The sequence below is a fragment of the Exophiala dermatitidis genome (genome assembly GCF_000230625.1).
Source record: "Exophiala dermatitidis NIH/UT8656 unplaced genomic scaffold supercont1.5, whole genome shotgun sequence".
In the NCBI taxonomy this organism is placed as follows: Eukaryota; Fungi; Ascomycota; class Eurotiomycetes; order Chaetothyriales; family Herpotrichiellaceae; genus Exophiala; species Exophiala dermatitidis.
In genome coordinates, this window is record NW_008751650.1 from 1,899,234 (window position 1) to 1,918,016 (window position 18,783).

The window sequence follows — 18,783 nt, forward strand, 5'->3', positions numbered from 1 at the left end:
TGGCGTTGGAGGTTAATCCGCTGCCGTTCTCAATGGCTACACTCTCGGACACCACCAGCTGTTGAAGTGTGGCGCAGCAACAGACTGTTCATCAGGCTGACATGCACAGTGCAGTGATCAACTGCCCGGTTGAAATTATTTTTGAAGCTCATGAATCCTGTATTGATATCGTTGTTCCAGTTGCGGTCCTGTAGTCGTCGGCCCACAGCCAATCGTTGGGCGCGATGCATTTCCCGATTGGGTTTCAAAAAATCCACCAAAAACTCGTTCTACAGCCTTGACTCACAAATCATACGAAGTACTTACGCCCTTGAATCATTTCTGAGACGGAACTCTGCAAAAGAAACCAAGATTTTGATAGTCCTGACTATGGCCTTGCCCTAAGAAAGCTCAATTATTCTTCCTCCATCTGCCACAGGCATCAGCGCCGATTATCAAATAAATTTTTACAGTCGATATGCCGAAAGTCCACCTGCTCGACTACGTGGCAGGCAATATTCGCTCCCTTGTCAACGCCATCGAAAAATGCGGCTATGAAGTTGAATGGATTCGAAGCCCGGAAGAGGTGAAGAATGCAGATGTAAGTAACCGTTACCATCGCCAACCAATACAGGTATCGCTATGGCAGGGCAGATGAAAGTCTCCCAGATTCCGAGATCTACCGATCCCATATGCCTTGGAGCGTCAACAAAGCCTTTCACACTGCTGTATTCCAATGGCAATCTTCGATCGCGGCCTTATTGCTTTTGGACCTTTTTCTCCTTGCGTGTTGTTGTCCTTAGAATTTCCCAATCTAATTACAGTTAGAAAATCATCCTCCCGGGCGTCGGACATTTCGGGCACTGCCTAAGCTCTTTGTCTTCGGCCGGATACCTTCCCGCCATCACCGAACACATCAACTCAGGCAAACCGTTCTTCGGCATCTGCGTGGGTCTCCAAGCCCTCTTCGCAGGTTCAGAAGAAGCGCCGACCGTGCCGGGGCTAGGATTGATCTCGACATCCCTTCGCCGCTTCAGTGCCCACAACAAAGATGGCTCGCGAAAGTCGGTACCATGCATAGGCTGGAACGACGCCTCTACTCTTCACCAGCAATCGAATCCTTCTCAGGATGCCACAGCGCGAGCGAACAGTTTCTACGGCTTAAATCCCACCAGTAAGTACTACTATGTACACAGCTATTTCGCCCCTTACACACCTGGGGAGCTCGAAAAGCAAGGGTGGACGGTGGCGACAGCCAGTTACGGAGACGAGACATATGTGGGCGCAATTGGCCGGGGAAATGTCCTATGCACGCAATTCCATCCAGAGAAGTCCGGCGCTGCCGGCCTAAGAGTCATCAAGGCCTTTCTCGAAGGTCGAGTCTGGATGGACTCTGTACCCGCCGGACTCCCAGCAAGTGCAAGTTCAACAGCAAAGGATACGGGTGCCAACGGCCTGACACGGCGTATCATCGCTTGTCTGGACGTTCGAACCAACGATGCTGGGGATCTGGTCGTCACCAAAGGCGACCAGTACGATGTGCGAGAGAAGGCCGCTGGATCACAGGTGCGCAATCTGGGCAAGCCGGTTGAGATGGCGAAAAGGTATTACACTCAAGGTGCCGACGAGGTGACTTTCCTCAACATCACATCCTTCCGTGATTGCCCTGTGGCGGATCTTCCGATGCTCGAGATTCTACGACGCACCAGTGAGACGGTCTTTGTGCCGTTGACCATTGGCGGTGGAATCCGGGACATGGTAGATCCGGCGACGAACAGGCCCATCTCGGCGCTCGATGTGGCCAAACTGTACTTTGCTAGCGGCGCCGACAAGGTGTCGATCGGTAGTGATGCCGTTCTCGCCGCAGAGGAATACTACGCGTCCGGGAAGAAATTGTCTGGCAAGACGGGCATTGAGACTATCTCTGCTGCGTATGGCGTTCAAGCCGTCGTTGTCAGTGTCGATCCAAAACGTGTATATGTCTCCTCGCCCTCCGAGACATCGCACCACGTCATTCGAACAGCGACCCCTGACGCCGAGGGCCGAGAGTTCGTCTGGTTTGCTTGCACGATCAAAGGAGGACGTGAGACTCGCGATCTTGATGTCGTCCAGCTCGTCACTGCTGTCGAGGCAATGGGTGCTGGCGAGATCTTGCTGAACGCCATCGACCGCGATGGTCAGAACAAGGGTTACGATCTTGAGCTTATTTCCATGGTCAAAGGCGTGGTTGCCGTGCCTGTAATTGCTAGCTCGGGTGCCGGGAACCCTGGGCATTTTGAAGAAGTGTTTAGAAAGACGGATGTTGATGCCGCCCTGGGTGCGGGAATGGTGAGTTCAAGTGCCTGCTCCAAGTTTCTCTATTCCTTCAATCGTCTATCCCACCATTCTGTGCTTCTTCGTCTCCACGCGCGCCCTTGATCCCTTTCTGTTCAAAGAGACAACTGCATTGGTGAGGAGGGTAGCTGACACTCCTTATAGTTCCATCGCGGAGAGTACACTGTTGCACAGGTTAAAGAGCATCTTGCAAAGGCTGGATTGCTTGTCCGACCGTTCGAGGAGTTCGAGCCATGAAACGGAATACACTGGTCGAGCATTCTTACCCAATGGCTACAATTGCAATTGACTTCCCATGTTGGCAGTTTCAGAGTGGCGATCATGTGTCAAAGGCCTCTTCCATGCCACATGTCTCATCGGGCGCGACTGGCTCCGGATAGAGCAACAATATACCTAGGTACATAGCACATGTATCTGCTGCAGGGGGAAAGGCCGAGTTGGTATGGCGTTGGTAGAACCTGCCATGCGCCGTGGGCCGTTGAGCTACTTCTTGGACTTGGACATAGTTTGTCCAAGATGTATTGGCAAGATATGAAATCCCAGGTAATGCTTGGAGCACAATCGGGCTCCGAAAGGCTGTTTGCTAATTCAATACCTTGCTCGCTTCAAGTTACTGGCGAGCTGGCTGCGGCTCGTGCTTGAGATGGCTCGCCGTACTAGTATTGGTGCCTGCGTAACTCTACTATAAGATTCGCCGTATACACCCCCGGGCGCGTCATGTTCAGGCGGCGGACTGGCTACAGCAAGTCGCGATGGACAATAATGCGCAAAAACGCTGCTGGGCTTGACCTCTCTGCATCCACCACAACAACTTGAAATCCAGCATTGTTTCTCAACATTCTTGGGTCGGGAAGGCTGTTCAAGCTTGTTTCTAATGCCCGCAGTTCAAGATTGCTGATCACAAGCGCCCACCATCTCTCTGGAGGCCCACGGCACTCCCTCGACGTTCCTTTGCCTTTTCCACACCCACTCGCGGCCTGTCAAACCCGCATGTCTCCTTCAGCACTTCCCCCGTCAACCTAAAACGATCGCTCTCAGCCGAGTTTCCCAGATTCAGGATGGCTTTTAGTTTCTCAAATATGGCGTCGAGCACGCCTGGGTTTGGAGCGGCTACAATTTCAACGCAGCAGGGCGTGAACGTTAAGGATGGAGATGAACTGAAGGAGATTCAAACCAACGAATTGGGGTTTGCAGCGCTCAATGGCGAAGCAAAAGTCCGACTGCTTCCTACACCATGGCCGTCTGATAATTTACCTCCTCCATCCTCTTCGCTTCTCGCAATCGCGTCGGTCAAAGGGCTCCTGGCTGCTGCCGGACCGGATGCTCTATACATCACTGCCACATCCAAGGTCAGAGACGGCTTTCGTTCGCCAGCACCGTCAAGCGACGAGACCATCCGACCGTTCACGCCGGAGCTAAAGATCGCCGTCCCAAGAGTTTCTCATGTTGTATTCTCAGCGGATGAGAGTGTTTTGGTCGTTGCCACAGAGAAAGGAGGCGAGATACTTGCATACCAGGTCAATCAAATCCAACAAGGCCAATCGGAGCCGGCTGCCCGGATATCAACGAACGGGCAGAGTCTGCGAGCGTTGGTCCCAAACCCAGTTCCGGAGTCGGCTCATCTTTTTGCCCTCATTACTAGCAATGGTGATCTAATGATGCTTGATTTAAAGTCTGGAAGTATGGTGTCTGGAAGCAACGGTGCCGTGTTCAAAAGTGGAGCAAGCTGCCTTTCATGGAGCAACAGAGGCAAGCAACTGGTTGCTGGCTTGGCCGACGGGACCGCAATCCAGGTCCGACCTGATGGCGCGCTTTTTGCGGAAATTCCCAAGTCGACTTCTGTCCCGGCTGGAATGCATGTCTCTGGGATCTCATGGCTCGAGAACGATACCTTCTTCATCATCTACACGCCAAATGATACCAGTGATGGAATCCCGCCTTCTGAGTATTACATTGTCAATCGGGAGCCCAAAACGACCAATTACACATTTCAGAAATTGCCAGAGGTTCTGCCACCATTTGGTGTAGAACGACTACCATCCTCACACTTCATTTCGAGACTCAGGAATTTCCCTCCACATCTGCAAGACCTCTTGATTGTCAGCGCCACGACTTCAACGGATGTTGGCCTTATCTCTAAAACGGATAAGCCGCTGTCGCAGGAAGAGCCGGTAACTTCAGCTTTCACGTTCACCACAATCGAGGACGACACAAGACGCGCACAACTTCCGCTATCGTCGGATATGCAAGATACTTCTCCCATTGGCATGGCACTGGATCTCTCAAGTCAGGAGAAAGTGCCAAATCCCATCCCAGCAGATGCGGAGATCTTGGAGACTGCAGGGCCGGTGCCCGGCCTCGTGATATTGAACAACGAAGGGATTTTGGTGGCGTGGTGGGTTATCTACAATGATTCGGTTCGTGAGAAGACGACCTTCCCGGGCCTCGCCGCTGTACAGGATACGACGAAACCTGCTGCACCTGTGTCTCAGTCAGCTTCACCATCCCCTGCGCTCTCGAATAATGCGTTTGGCCAGAATAGCAACCCCAGCCCGTTCGCAAAGCCTGCGATGTCCGGGTTCGGCGTCCCAGGTGCGCCGGCGTTCGGTACTTCCTCGCCTATAGGTGCTAGCAAGCCATCCTGGGCCACTTCTGGCTTCGGGTCAGCTGCCAATCCAGCGACGAACGGCCCGGCGTTCGGTTCGGCCAGTACCATTGGCGGTGGCTCAACAACGCCTGCATTTGGCTCAGCAAGTGCTCTCGGAAGTCGGCCTACACCATTTGGACAGAGCTCCGCGCCAGGCTCACAGCCTGCCTTTGGGCAACCATCTGCATTCGGGGCTAGTTCGACGACTAGTCCGTTTGCGAGTGCAGCAACTAAACCCGGCGACTCAGGCTTCGCTTCATTCTCCAAATCGGGTGGATTCTCTTCCTTTGCGGGCAACAAGCCAGACCAGCCCCCTCAGAGTCCCTTTGCTGCTGCTGCCTCGAAACCTAGTGTTTTTGGACAGTCCTCGAGTGGCAAGATGGACCAGCCTGCGCAGAGTCCCTTTGCTGCTGCTGCTGCCTCCGTACCGAGTGTTTTTGGACAGTCTTCGAGCGGAAAGACGGACCAACCCGCTCAGAGTCCCTTTGCTGCTGCCTCTGGACCTAATGTGTTCGGACAGTCCTCAGCCAGCACTTTCGGCAAAGCGCAGCCCACTACTTCTCCCTTTGCGTCTGCAAAACCAGCCGATGGGAAGAACATCTTCGGCAATACTGGGTCGTTCAAGCTACAGTCGTCCTTCCAGGGCGATGGCAGCGCCAAAGACGACCTGAAAGCACCGAAAGAATCTGGCGGGTTTGGGTTTGGAGGATCTCTTGACGACATGTTGAAAGGTCCTCAAAGTACGTTGTCAGCTACACATGACAAGGAAGCGGAGATGGATGAGGAGGGTGAAGCCAGCGAAGCCGATTCAGATAAAACTCAAGATGCCCGTCAAACAGAACCTGCGCCACAGAGTGCGCCGAAAGTTCCTCAAACACTGGTCACTCCTCCTTCTACTTTAACTCAATCCAAAACCACTCCCGCACCACCTGTCTCGAGCTTGTTTGGCCGGGCTTCCACCACTCCACAACCTCAGACAACCACTCCCGGCTGGTCATTTGGCGGTATGGCTTCCACCACACCCAAAGAAACTCCCGATCCTTCCCACATGACTCTATTTGGTACCCGAACAGCCAAGGATGAAACACCTGCGGCGGTGCAGAAGAGCGAGCCTGTCAGCACATTTGGAGCTCTGTCCGAGACGCCCAAGATCAAGGAAGAACCGCCGAGTGACAACGAGTCTGTCAATTTGAAAAATATCCCCGAGGCTCCTTTACCCCCCGATCCTGTGAGCAAACCGGGCTACACCACCGCCGATACTCCTGCATCCTCCACTTTATCCAAATCTCCTCCGGATGATGCACCTTTACCTCCCGACTTCGTTCCATCTCGTAGTGCAGGCCATGATGAACAGCCAGTACAACAGCTTCCAAGTGATGACGAAGGTGAACACGAGGAGGAGGGAGAAGAGGATGAGGTGGATGATTTTAGCTCAGACGTGGAAGAGAGCGGTGACGAAATCACCGAGGATGACCATCAAGAAGAAGATGTTACAGAAGAGCAACACGAAGAGCTTCAGACTTCCCCTGAGTCTTCCTTCAAGAGCGGCAAAGTGACAACGGAGACGAGCCCAACAGGCGGACTTTTCACCAAGGTATCATCTAGGGGAATATCACAAAAACCATCACGACCGCTATTCGGCGAGGTTGGCGCTGGGCCCGTATTTGCTCCTCCAAAACCCCACGAAAGCCCGCGATCGCCGAGTCCAGTGAGAAACATTCCTGCAGAGCGGCTGCGACTTGAGCCTTCCCGATCCGTCAGTGCGCCGGCCCATCCCCAGTCGATCATTGATCAAAGAAAAGCAGAATATCAGAAGTCCTCGCTGGCCGTCGAGGCTGCAAAGGCAAGGACAGAAGAAGTCGCCAAAGAACAAGCTCGACGTGAAGGCATTGCTCGGCAAAAAGCACAGGCTGAAGCGGAGCAACTTGAACCACTAGAAGACGACGAAGATGAGCTTCTTCGCCAGGAACTGGAACGCCCCGTCTCACCTAACCAGTCGCTTGGCGACTTTGTCACCTACCAACCTAAGCCGGCAGAGGATATCCGGAAAAGCGGTATACCGGCTCAAATCGAAAGATTGTACTCGGACATCAACTCTATGGTGTATACTCTGGGCATCAATGCCCGCTCTTTGTCTGCATTTATGCTTTATCAGCAACCGGAAGCAACTAATGAGTCGTGGCCATCTGTGCTCAAATCAGATACACCAATGGATGCTCTCAATGACGAATGGTTTTTGAACGACATTTCGAGGTTGCACGAAGGACAAGCCGTTCTCTCTGAACTGCTTACTGAGAACAACATTGAAGACTATGCTGAGAAAATCCAGCAATGTCAGACTCTTTTGGGCCACGATCTATTCGAGCTCAGGACGAAGCTGACGGCCCTTCGCAAAACCATACATGCTTTGACGTCCAATGACACCGCGGTAGCAGCTCCTCTGTCTGCGGAACAGTCATCGATTCAGCATGACCTTCGCAAAGCCTTTAATTCGGTCCAGACTAAGCTCGTGGAGATGGAAGATGCGATCACGATTCTACGGGCGAAAATCACACAGAATGTACCAGCAGACAAGTCAGGTCGGCGGTCCAGCGTTCTTAGCAGGACGTCCTCGCAGAAAAAGCCAACCGTGGAAGCGGTGACCAAGACGGTGAACAAAATGTTGTCGATGGCAGAGCAAAAGAGCGCCGATGTCGACGTCCTAGAGGCGCAACTCAAGCGGCTGGACCTCTCAATGGCATCTTCGATGTTGAGCGATGGCAATGGCTCGAATGGGCAGCCGGCTGTGGCGACACCACAACGGTCCGCAAACTCGACCAACGGGGCAACTCCAGGAAGTACTAGAAGTATTTATCATACGCCAGACTCCAAGTTTGGCAGCAGTACGAGGTCGCGGGCAAGTCTCCGTGTCAGCCAGAATGGCGGCCTGGCTCTGTTATCGGCGGAAGACAAGGAGCGGTGGCAGGCACAGGCACGTCGTCGAAAAGAAGCCGCAAGTGTATTGAAGGATGTATTGAGGGAGAAACGCAAGAAAGGAGCCAACAAGAAATGAGAGGGTTTTATTGCCCAGCGGCTGGGAAATGATGCCAATGCAGGGTTGGAAAGTGAGGGCTGCAAACTTCATTGAGCGGAAGTGTATTAGATAGTTGGAATGAATGAGTCAGGCCAGAAGAACGAATGGAGGCTCATGTATTATCAAGTACAATTAGTACTAGGTCAAGTTTGTTGCTTGGAGTCAAGCGTATAGTTCCTGTCGTCTCTGGATCCTGTTGTCTCTGGATCCTGTCGTCGATGGTTCGCATGTAGAGTTGGTGTCGTTCCCGTTAACAAGACATGCGGTGCATCACGTGGCACAGTCACTGCAAATCACGTGCGCTACCCCACGCCGACCCCTTTTCGCGCCAAACTCCAACTTGAAAGCACTTGACAGAAGTGCCATTCGGAGGTTGCTGCTTGACCCTTGAAAATCTCCTCATTTCTGAGCAGCGACAGGCGACATTCACAGTTGCAGCCTTCACCTGGCAATCTCCTCCCCTGCGCAAGCTTCAACCTCAAGTGCAACACCAGATTGCTTCTATCGAGCTTCTGGTCTAATAAGAGTTGTTCATCATCGACTGGCGGCCGCAGTCTATCATCTCCTGCTTCTCTGCTTTCTCTAATAAACCTTCTTCAAGTTTGGAAGAAGCACTTCCCATCTCCTGCGAACGCCTGTTCCCACCTCACCGCTCCACCCGACAAACTTGAGAGTTTGACTTCCACCTCAAAACGCACTCCGCTGCCTCGTCCACGCTGTCGCGTCTGTCAAAACAGCTCCTTTCTCCTCCACACACCTGAGATATACCTTCACCTCCCTCCATCCTCACACCAACAGCCTTCTTCCTCTTCTCACTCCTCCTTCGACGCGGGTAGTCTGAGCTAAGTACTGGTTCGGCTGGGATCGAGAAATTGGGTTCATCTTCGAGGCGTTGCTTTATTCCAACTTCATCTCACCCATCCTCCAACGACTCCTCCGTTGAACATTTTACACCTCCGCTCACAGCCTCACATCCTTTCCTGCACTTGTTCGGAACCTGCAGAACACCCAGCTTGTGTCAATCCCGCTGCGCAACCCCAGCACGAGTCACTCCAACATCCTCTCTCACCGTCTCCCTCCGTTTGGCATTCCCGATTTCCTCTCTACACCAGCAAGTTTTCCTTCGACGTCCTGGTGTAGATAAAAACTCCTATCGAGAAAAACAATAATAAAAAATTCTTGAAACTCAAAACCGAAATCTCAACTGTCTCTGGGTGATTTTTTCCCCGAATCACACGAAAATATGTCTGCATCGCCTACCTCTACCACCGCAATGTCTTCGGCAAAACGACCTTTGGAAGACCCCTCGTCACCCTCCGCTCCCACTGACCTGCCAGATGCCAAACGTCCTGCGCTAGATAAGCTTGGTAAAGACGACGACACCGCGGTTCAAGATGCCGCGACAACAGAGCCGCCCGCGGTGGACGGTACAAAGACCAGTGAAGAGCACGGATTGCCTGCACCTGTGACAAACGGGGGCACAGAAGCACATACTGAAGGCGCTACAACTGAAGAAGCCACTGGCACTGCACCGGTCGCCATCCCAGACCCTCACCCAGCGCCAGCCACTGGCGCCGTACCCCAAACCGATCGATTGCCTTCTCAGGGTCATTCTGCGCCCACTCAGGATGAGACAAACTGGATCCATATCCGTGCAGTCATCTCCAGTGCTGAGGCTGCAACATGCATTGGCAAAGGCGGTGAAAATGTCACTCAGATTCGGAAGCTTTCTGGCGCCAAATGCACTGTTAGTGACTACTCTCGTGGTGCCGTGGAACGAATTTTGACCGTGAGCGGATCCCAAGAAGCTGTCTCCAAGGTATGTCATTATCTCTCTTCTGTTAGGCTCACTGATGCTGACCCGCAGGTAGGCCTTCGGTCTCATCATTCGTACTCTCAACAACGAACCGCTCGACGCCCCTTCTACTGCCCAGTCCAAGACTTATCCTTTACGCCTGCTCATCCCACATATCTTGATCGGTTCCATCATTGGCAAGTCAGGTGTGCGCATTCGAGAGATACAGGAAGCTTCGGGGGCTCGGCTCAATGCGTCGGATTCATGCTTGCCTCTGTCGACTGAGCGATCCTTGGTTGTTCTGGGAGTTGCTGATGCAGTCCACATTGCCACGTATTATGTTGCTGTAACGCTGGTTGAGCAACTGACGGAGCGATTCGGTGGTCCTGCTGCATCTGCTTACGCCACCAGGAGCGGAGGTCCTGCAGGAGTGATTCCTGGCGGTATGCAAGTTGTGCCCTACGTCCCTCAACCGGCCGGAGGACAGTATGGTCATCCAGATACCTACAAGAGGCACAACACCCTTCCTCCTCAACGCGCTCCTGCGCAGCCTTATGGTGCCCCTCAGGTTCACGGAGCTGCCCCACAACCGTACGCTCCGTATCCTCAACCTTACGCCGCCACTCCCCGTACGCCAAGTTACGGTGCCGCCGTGCCTCAACCTGCCGGGCCATACGGCCAAGTGCCGCCTCAGCCTGTTGTTCCCCATGGTCAACCTGCCCAACCCGCTCATGGCATGCCTGGACAGCCTATCACTCAACAGATCTTCATCCCTAATGATATGGTCGGCGCCATTATCGGTAAGGGTGGAGCGAAGATCAACGAGATCCGTCACCTCAGTGGCAGTGTCATCAAAATCAACGAACCGCAGGACAACAGCAACGAGCGATTGGTCACGATTACCGGAACTCAAGAATGCAACCAGATGGCGTTGTACATGTTGTATTCGCGACTGGGTAAGTTGGAGCAGATCGATTAGCTGGCTCTATAAGCAGTGCTGACCAATGATACAGAGAGTGAAAAGCATCGGATCTAGAAGCTGGGGTCGAGAATGTCTTTGGTAGGTACCTCGATCTGAACCCGTGGTTCGAACGCAATGGTTGTGCACAGCGGGAATAAGGGCATGAGCACTTCCCCCGTCGTGCAGGAGCATCCACTTTCAACTTCTCTTAAGCAGAGGCAGTAGCGGAGACTGCCTAGAGACGCAGGTATCCATTGATCTAGCCTCAGGCGGTAGGGGCGAGAATGGGCGCCGTGATGGAACGGGAGCGGGGGCTTGAAGAAGTTTCAGCTAAGGGGATTCTATGTTTTGATTACGGCGAGGAAGCATCTCATTCCAGTGATCAAGGTCACCAAACCGTGTGTATCATAATCTTCATCAATCATAATTACACGGTTCACATGATATTTGGTCATCCTGGGCGGGACCACGAGATGTAGTAAGTAGTACATGTTCTGTACACTTCGTAGTAATTATTCGTTGAGAAATCGGCCACGACCATAATCGTGCGTTTCGAAGGCAAGGCCGGTCTGGAAGGGATGTAACCAGGTGTCCATGTTTCGATGATACCATTGCGGCAGGGTATACAACATTGTACAATCGTACTTGTTAGATGCCTGATGATAAATTGGAAATATACCGGGCTATGCAGTAGTTGTAGTGCATCGTGATTCAGTTGTACGCGGCAAAGAAAAGGCGGTGGGGCCAATATTGGAAAATATCGTATCGACTACTACTACTACAGCGGCAGATTACGACTTCGCCACCGACTATAATTCAGGTGTCTACCAGTCAACTTTTAACCTTGTTTACAACCTGGGTCTTGATCTTGAATTGTACAGAGATATCTTATTAAAATCGCAGTATATATACTGTTGACTTGGATATAAACTGACACCTGACATCGACATTGGTACTACTAGTACGACTGAAAATCATTTCTGGAAAGCGAGAAACTTGAAAGCATACAGACCGAAGGATCTATTTGTATCAATCATGGCTACGACGACTTCCACCACCACGGTCCAGCCCCCATTCCGGGCCGAGCAAATGGGATCCCTACTCCGACCACAAAAGCTATTGGATGTACGCAGCGCGATCCGCGACAACCCAAACTTGACGCCCGAGGAAGCGGGCCTGCCTGCCGTCGAAAAGGAGGCCGTTGCACAGATTGTGAAGACGCAACGAGACCTAGGCTTCAAGGGTGTCACGTCGGGCGAGTACAACCGCACGCGGTTCTGGGGTCTGTTCTGGGACGAACTCGAAGGCACGGTCAGATTGCAGGATGCCGATGCCAGCATGTTTCGTCTGTATCATCCCGATGTTGTGTCTTTGATCGAACAGGATCGCAAAGTCATGCCTGGTGATTCGGTGATTGCGGGATCGAAGATCCGCCATCCGGGGCCGGAGAAGGTTAAGTCGAATTTGCATGAGTTGAAGCTTGTGCAGGAGGCTACGCCGAGGGAGGAGTGGGGGAATATTAAGTTGACTATGATTACGCCGGCGGTAAGTATTGAACATGAACAACATGGGAATTGAGATTTAGAGGAAAGTGTTCGTACTGATCTGGTGTTTGTCAGTGGTTCCATATGCGATACAAGCAAGGTCGCGCATACACTCCCGAAGCATACAGCAACGACGCCGACTATTTCAAGGACGTGGCGAAAGCGTACCAGGACGAACTGAAGATTCTGTATGATGCAGGACTTCGGAATGTTCAATTTGATGACCCTGGTCTTGCGTGTAAGTTTGCAATCTTGAATTTTTTTCTCTTCTTCTTTCATTTTCATTTCATTTCTTTGCTTTGCTTTTCGTTTCATTTCATTTCCCTCCTTTTTCCCCCTGTGAAACCAATCAATGCTGACTGAAGGTCAGATTTCTGTTCCAACGACTTCCGCAATGGCTGGGCACAAGACAAGGACAACATTGGAACCGTGGACGATCTGCTAGACGCCTACATTCAACTATACAACGATTCCATCTCCCAATGTCCGCCGGACATGCACACGGGCGTGCATCTGTGCAGAGGCAACTTCATTGGCGGGCGACACTTTGCCGAAGGAGCGTACGACATTATTGCGAAGAAACTGTTTGAAAATCTCAACGTCAACACTTTCTATCTTGAATACGATACCGAGCGAGCAGGAGGTTTCGAGCCGCTCAAGTACCTGCCCAAGAACAAGAATGTCATTGTCGGCTGCATCAGCACCAAGGTGCGGGATCTGGAAGATAAGGAAGAAATGAAGAAGCGTATCTACAAGGCCGCCGACTTTGTGGCCGAGGGGTCCAATCAGACTCGGGAAGAGGCCCTCAAGAGGATCGGCATCAGCCCCCAGTGTGGGTTCAGTACCCACGAGTCCGGGTATCCGCTGTCCGACCAGGATCAGAGTGCTAAACTCGCGCTGGTCCGGGAGATTGCCGACGAGATCTGGGGAGAGCCGTGATTTGTGGTTAAAGCGAGTGGAAAAGTTTTTTTTGTTGTGGTGTGACATGATTCGAACTTCTGGTGTCTGTTTGTGTGGCTGGCACACTGAAGAGCGTGCTGGTGCAGTCTATTTGTCTTGTCAGTGCCCAAGAGTACTTCAACAGTCTGGGTTGGGACAAGAGAAAAATGGTGGTATCTAGTGGTGGTACGGTATATTCAACGTATGTGATACGAGAGGGACCGGTCAGGAGCCGGGTTCGAGTCCAAAGAAATAAGGCCCAAAGAAACAAGAGGCATAGACCTCAAACTACGACATGATTCCGCACAAACTCTCCTACTCCGTCGGTGTCAGTTGTTGAACCGGCGCAGTTGGTTCCTCGTTGACCTCGGTAACCGAGGGCATGTGCAAGATAAGTCGACGTCTTAAGTTAGTCCTGGAAGTGTCGAAAGATGCATGACCGCCCTACTACTCCTTGGTTGCCCTCCGCCCTTGTTGTCTGTGCACCGATGCAAAATTCCGCCCCGTTGTACTAAGGAGGCCGTTCTCTGCCGGGCGGAAATGCACCGAGACGGCCTACCATGAGCCTGCTGATGTGCGGCAGCGGAGGTTGTCAAGTTCGTTCCTGTTAATTGGCCATAAGAGCCTCCCTAGTGACCGGTAGTGCTTCTTTACGCGAGCGACTAACCGGTCTTGGGGTTGATTCTCCAGCTGCTCACCCCCATTTTCTGCTCCCACGATTCCCCCACACCTCCACACTCGTCCCCCGCCAAGAGAGAGGTACCAATTTTGCGTCTGTCACTGGATTCAGGAGGCTTCCAGCGCACCACGTTTGTCGCTGTCATAGTTGACTCTCACCCTGGGCTGTAGTCATAATCCGCCACTGCAAGAGAAGCCTGAAGTGTGATGTACACAGAGCAAAGCTCGACACAGGAGCTTCCGCACGTGGGCGAGCGTTTCTCAACTTGAAGACGACTTCTTGATTCGATTCCACGGCCTCGGCATGGATTACGTGAGCGTCCTTCAACTCCGAGGCCTCCCCGGACTGTTGAAGGCGTCGCTGCTCATTGCCCCGAGCCAAGACAAGATGGAGGGTCTCGCGGATTACCCCATACTGCTACTCCGTGTCTGGCATCAGGTTCATCAACCAGCCCCTCGGCGATCCACCGACACTGTGGTCGCCTTCTCTCCGGTCTGGATGGTCTCTTCTATATCAAACCCTGGCCACCTCGTGGACGTGCTGGCCGGTCCCCTCATGTTCGGTTCACGACCTTTCTGCCAGATCACGACTCTTTAGACACTGACATTGCGGTTGAGACTCGGTACCGACCAGACCACATTCGCAGTTACCATGGCGGGCAGCACAGCATGGTATACCCTCGGGGTATCGTTCTTTGCCGCCATCGGCACGTTCTTATTCGTACGTCTCCGGTCTGTTTTTCCTGGAGCGCAGAAGACTGATCTCAAGTGACCAGGGATTTGATACCGGCATTGCAACAACGAGTTAGTGGAAACCCAGAAAGTATTCTGCCGGGAACCCATACTGATTGAACGTTCGTCTAGCAATCGCACATCAGAGTTGGATCGACTACATGAATCATCCCTCCAAGGCTATGACCGGATCGGTATGGTGTATCTTGCGTTCCCCTTGAGCCGACTAGCGACTTACACAAGGACAAAAAGGTTGTAGCTGTCTACATTGCCGGCGAGGCTGGCGGGGCCCTGACCCAAACGTTCATCGGCGACAAACTCGGTCGTCTGCGATTCATGCAGTTGCTGTGTATCATCGTCACTATCGGAACGGTCATCCAAACAGCTGCTCAAAACTTTGGCATGTTTCTTGCTGGCCGTATCCTTGCCGGATATGCTGTTGGGTAAGTGGAAGACCTTTTCGATCTGTTTGTACAAGGCTAATCTGTGTCTGTAGAGGCATGGTGGCAACTGTTCCCATCTACCTCAGCGAGATCTCCGCCCCTCACAACCGTGGTCTGATCGGTGGTATTTCGGGCTGCGGTATCTCCTTGGGCACAATGGCTTCCAACTGGGTCGGCGCGGCGTGTTCGTACGCCTCCTACGGTCCGACCCAATGGCGTCTGCCTCTTGGCATTCAGATCCCATGGGGTGTGCTTATGTTCATTGGGCTGGTCACCTTCATGCCACACTCTCCGCGTCAATTGGTTCGCAGCGGCAAGATCGACGAGGCTCGCCGTCAGTTCATGAAGATCCGTCGCGACCTCGACAGCCACCAGATGCATGAAGAGTTTGCCCTCATGCGCAATCAGATTGAATTCGAAATGCACAGAGAGATCAAATCGTTGAAAGAGGTGTTTAGGTTGTTTAGAAGACGTGCTCTGGTGTATGTACTACACTTCTGGTGTTGATGAGAGTGTCTTGCTGGAATCGATGCTGACTTTGCTGTACCAGGTCTATTGCCGTCCAAACCATGACCAGTCTTACGGGTGTCAATGTCATTCAGGTAAGTTTCGCCCGCTTTTCTGCCTACCGACGGGAAACGGGAAAACAAATTGCTAACAGTGTTTGTCTGTCACAGTACTACCAAAGTAAGTTTTGAACTCAATCATCAGCACAAGATACCATGATGGATATCTATCTAACATGGCATGAAATACAGCCATACTGTTCAAATCCCTCGGAATCAACAGCCATATGATCCTCATTCTGGCCGCCGTCTACGGCACTCTGGCTTTCCTCTCCAACGTCCTGACCACAAGATTCCTCGCTGACCGATGGGGTCGACGAAAGTACGTTTCTCATCATCCCTTACCTTGGCCCATGGCACGGAAACTTAACATTCCACGCAACTTGTACCAATTCCATCATTATATGAACCCCTAGCTAACAATTCTATTTAGCATGATCCTCGCCGGTCTAATTGGTGTCATCGTCATCGAAATCTACGCCGCCATCATGCAGCGCAAATTCCAAAACACAGACAACCAAGTCGGAAAGGGATTCGCCGTCCTGGGAATCTATTTGTTTGTCGTGACATATTGTGAGCCGCACACACCTAAAACTCATTCTGCCTGTGTTTCTCTTCTAACTCGTGTTTTTAGACGGCATGCTCAACAGCACAACATGGCTCTACGGCGCCGAAGTCCTCCCCATTGCTCTCCGGTCCAAAGTCATGGGCTTGGCTGCAGCTTCGCATTTTATTGTGAATGTCGGCAGTAAGTATACTACACCGTCTACACAAACGTGTTTTGATTATTAGAATGTTATTTTGTTGGACTAACGATCTGTGCGTTCACCAGTCACCGAAGCCGGTCCCAGCGCTTTCGCCAACATCCACGAAAACTACTACTACGTCTTTGTGGCGTGCTCGGCCTTTTTCCTCGTCGTGGCGTACTTTTACTTCCCAGAAACAAAACAAAAGTCTCTCGAGGAAATCGCCGCCGCTTTCGGTGACAAGGTTGTTCTGGTCAATGAGAATGATTTGGCTGTTGAGGAGGCTGTCATGGAAGAGAAGGAGACGGCTGTGCAGGTTGAGATGGCGGCTCCGGAGACGAGCAACAAAGTCTGAGACTGGACAACAGAAGAGAAGGAGAAAGCACAGAAGAAAAGACAAGGTTGAGGCTGACGACGAAAAGAAAAAGATCCTGCTGATCTATTTACGGTCGCCCTGGTAGTTATCTAATCATCCAATCTCTCTATCGACCTACGTACAGACTTACGGGTATACTTCCCCCCTACGTTGGAGCTCTGCAACCGGGGAGCAATACGATTTGTCTTCTGATTAATGTTAAATGGCGATTCAGCCTCGCCAACATACTAGTAGTTGATCATATCTACCTAGTAGGTACACATTGCCCGAAACGGATGACTAAGCACATACGGGGAGCCTCACAACTAGGAGCCTCAGCCTCGCCATAATGTTTGGCACTCGAGGCTCTTGGCCGCTCAAAGGGAACTCTTACACCAGGGTATGTCTGCACGGTAGTGCCATAGCCGCGGGTAGCATCGCCGGAGCAAAATCAGGCGGATCAGTTCGGGAGCTCTGATTAGAATATAAATGCCATTTCTTCTTTTCTGTACAAACAGGTAATCGCAAGCTTTGCCAGTCCATACACGCAGCCTGTCCGGGAAAAGAGCAAACGAAACAACTCTGTCCTTCTTGCCAGAGCTGTTTATTTCCCCTTTGAGACCAAATCTTCGACCTTTTTCCGCGTCTCCGTCGCAGTCTCATCCGCCCACTCCGTAGCCACCTGGGCATGCACTCTGGCCTGTCTCCAAACATCCTGCACCAGACCACTGATTCGCTCGTGCGTGTCTCGGATGGCAGGGACTCTCTTCTCATATTCCCAGATCAGATTGAACGTGTTGCGCATCGTGACAGGGATCAACAACCACCCAGCGGTAATGCCGACGGCCAGCGGGAACGTGGCTCGCAACACAATCCCCCGGTTCCGAGTCACAATCGACCCGGCCATCGTGGCCACCAAAACATAAATCGCTCCCGGCAGTAGTTGTTCGCCGGTCTCGGGCGCGGGCGCTAACGAGGCAATCGTGCTGGTGAAATTTGTTTCTTTCTGGAATGCCCAGGTCAAGAATTCATTGACGCCGTTCTCTGCGGCGAGCGACTTTTCGTACAGAAACAGGCGGGCTCTTTTCACTTGTTCGGTCAATCGGTCGGTTGGGGTCGGAGAGCGCGGGTGGTGTGACGGTTTCGAGATTGGTGATGGTGTGGATGGTTGCTCGGGAATCGGCGTGACAATTTCGGGCTCCGAGGAGTATATGGGTTTCTTATCAGGGAGCTAGAAATATAGAAGATGGCGATGTCGTTAGATCCTAGCAGGCAAGAGGAATACACGGGACCTTGGGGTTGTAATTACTGTGTCTTTCGAGGGTGCCTCTGCAAACGCAGTTCGCATGCGGAAAAACTGGGTGTCCAGGTGTCGAGGTGCTTGTGTGGCCGCAGCTCCTCCGAGAACTAGAAATGCTGCTGCTCCGGCAGCTTGTCTTGACTGTTATCACATCGTTCAGTGTCAGCAAGGATCCTCTGTGCTCGGTTCAACGGGAGGGACGGTCACGTACAGCCCGTAATATTCTTGCGCGCGCCATGGTTGCGAGGAGGAGGAGGAGGAAATGGCAGCAGCGACGAGTTGGACTGACGAGGATAAATGGTTTAAGGAAAACAAGTAACTGAAGTAGAGCCCGCAAACACTGCAATTGAACTTCGGGCAGAAGTTCAACTTGAAGTCGAGCTCCAACTTCGCGACGGACCGGGCTTGGCGGAGGAAAGACTGCTCATCACGGTGCCGTGCGGCCCTACAATTGAACTTGAACCCTACGCCACAGACTGTACCTCCAGCTCATGCCATTTGCTACTTGGGTGTTGCTGCTGTACGTTCATTAATTCACATCTTTGTCGCGGTGAGGTCGAGGGGCGATACCGAGCTGGATACCACCAAAGCTGCTGGTGTTGGCTCTGAGTGGTGCTGGCGTTGCACAAAGACTCGGACGGACCACTGCTGCGCTGCTCGCCTGAACAGCCAAGAAGCATCGAGTTGTGGC

General features: G+C 52.3%; 6 protein-coding genes across 6 annotated transcripts; 5 read left to right on the top strand and 1 right to left on the bottom strand.

Moving 5' to 3' along the window:
• Window positions 1-457: 457 nt before the first annotated feature.
• On the top strand, window positions 458-2,550 carry HMPREF1120_06265 (imidazole glycerol phosphate synthase hisHF; the record flags this gene model as incomplete). The annotated part of the gene is made up of 3 exons (XM_009160466.1): window positions 458-580; window positions 808-2,307; window positions 2,458-2,550. 3 exons carry the CDS (start codon window positions 458-460, stop codon window positions 2,548-2,550), a joined length of 1,716 nt encoding a protein of 571 aa, XP_009158714.1.
• An 842-nt stretch (window positions 2,551-3,392) lies between these two features.
• Window positions 3,393-8,012, top strand: HMPREF1120_06266 (uncharacterized protein; the record flags this gene model as incomplete). Its single annotated transcript, XM_009160467.1, has 1 exon — window positions 3,393-8,012. One exon carries the CDS (start codon window positions 3,393-3,395, stop codon window positions 8,010-8,012), a length of 4,620 nt encoding a protein of 1,539 aa, XP_009158715.1.
• A 1,264-nt stretch (window positions 8,013-9,276) lies between these two features.
• Window positions 9,277-10,864, top strand: HMPREF1120_06267 (uncharacterized protein; the record flags this gene model as incomplete). The annotated part of the gene is made up of 3 exons (XM_009160468.1): window positions 9,277-9,852; window positions 9,905-10,784; window positions 10,842-10,864. 3 exons carry the CDS (start codon window positions 9,277-9,279, stop codon window positions 10,862-10,864), a joined length of 1,479 nt encoding a protein of 492 aa, XP_009158716.1.
• Window positions 10,865-11,824: 960 nt separating this feature from the next.
• HMPREF1120_06268 (5-methyltetrahydropteroyltriglutamate-homocysteine methyltransferase) lies at window positions 11,825-13,272 on the top strand (the record flags this gene model as incomplete). The annotated part of the gene is made up of 3 exons (XM_009160469.1): window positions 11,825-12,334; window positions 12,409-12,571; window positions 12,704-13,272. 3 exons carry the CDS (start codon window positions 11,825-11,827, stop codon window positions 13,270-13,272), a joined length of 1,242 nt encoding a protein of 413 aa, XP_009158717.1.
• Window positions 13,273-14,602: 1,330 nt separating this feature from the next.
• Window positions 14,603-16,792, top strand: HMPREF1120_06269 (MFS transporter, SP family, sugar:H+ symporter; the record flags this gene model as incomplete). The annotated part of the gene is made up of 11 exons (XM_009160470.1): window positions 14,603-14,671; window positions 14,727-14,754; window positions 14,815-14,876; window positions 14,935-15,125; window positions 15,179-15,607; window positions 15,676-15,727; window positions 15,803-15,812; window positions 15,884-16,013; window positions 16,125-16,264; window positions 16,326-16,439; window positions 16,524-16,792. The coding sequence occupies 11 exons, from the start codon at window positions 14,603-14,605 to the stop codon at window positions 16,790-16,792; spliced, it is 1,494 nt and encodes a 497-aa protein (XP_009158718.1).
• A 206-nt stretch (window positions 16,793-16,998) lies between these two features.
• Window positions 16,999-18,685, bottom strand: HMPREF1120_06270 (uncharacterized protein). The gene is made up of 3 exons (XM_009160471.1): window positions 18,304-18,685; window positions 18,102-18,233; window positions 16,999-18,023 (listed from the first exon to the last, which is right to left on the bottom strand). Exons 1-3 carry the CDS (start codon window positions 18,328-18,330, stop codon window positions 17,397-17,399), a joined length of 786 nt encoding a protein of 261 aa, XP_009158719.1. The 5' UTR covers window positions 18,331-18,685; the 3' UTR covers window positions 16,999-17,396.
• Window positions 18,686-18,783: the final 98 nt, after the last annotated feature.

Bases quoted from the DNA above. Each gene is read 5' to 3' on its own strand.
- HMPREF1120_06270 (XM_009160471.1), bottom strand. From the start codon at position 18,330: ATGGCGCGCGCAAGAATATTACGGGCT. The intron at 18,234-18,303 runs GTACGTGACCGT...ATGTGATAACAG, and splicing joins GCGCAAGAATATTACGGGCT to TCAAGACAAGCTGCCGGAGC. The intron at 18,024-18,101 runs GTAATTACAACC...CTATATTTCTAG, and splicing joins AGGCACCCTCGAAAGACACA to CTCCCTGATAAGAAACCCAT.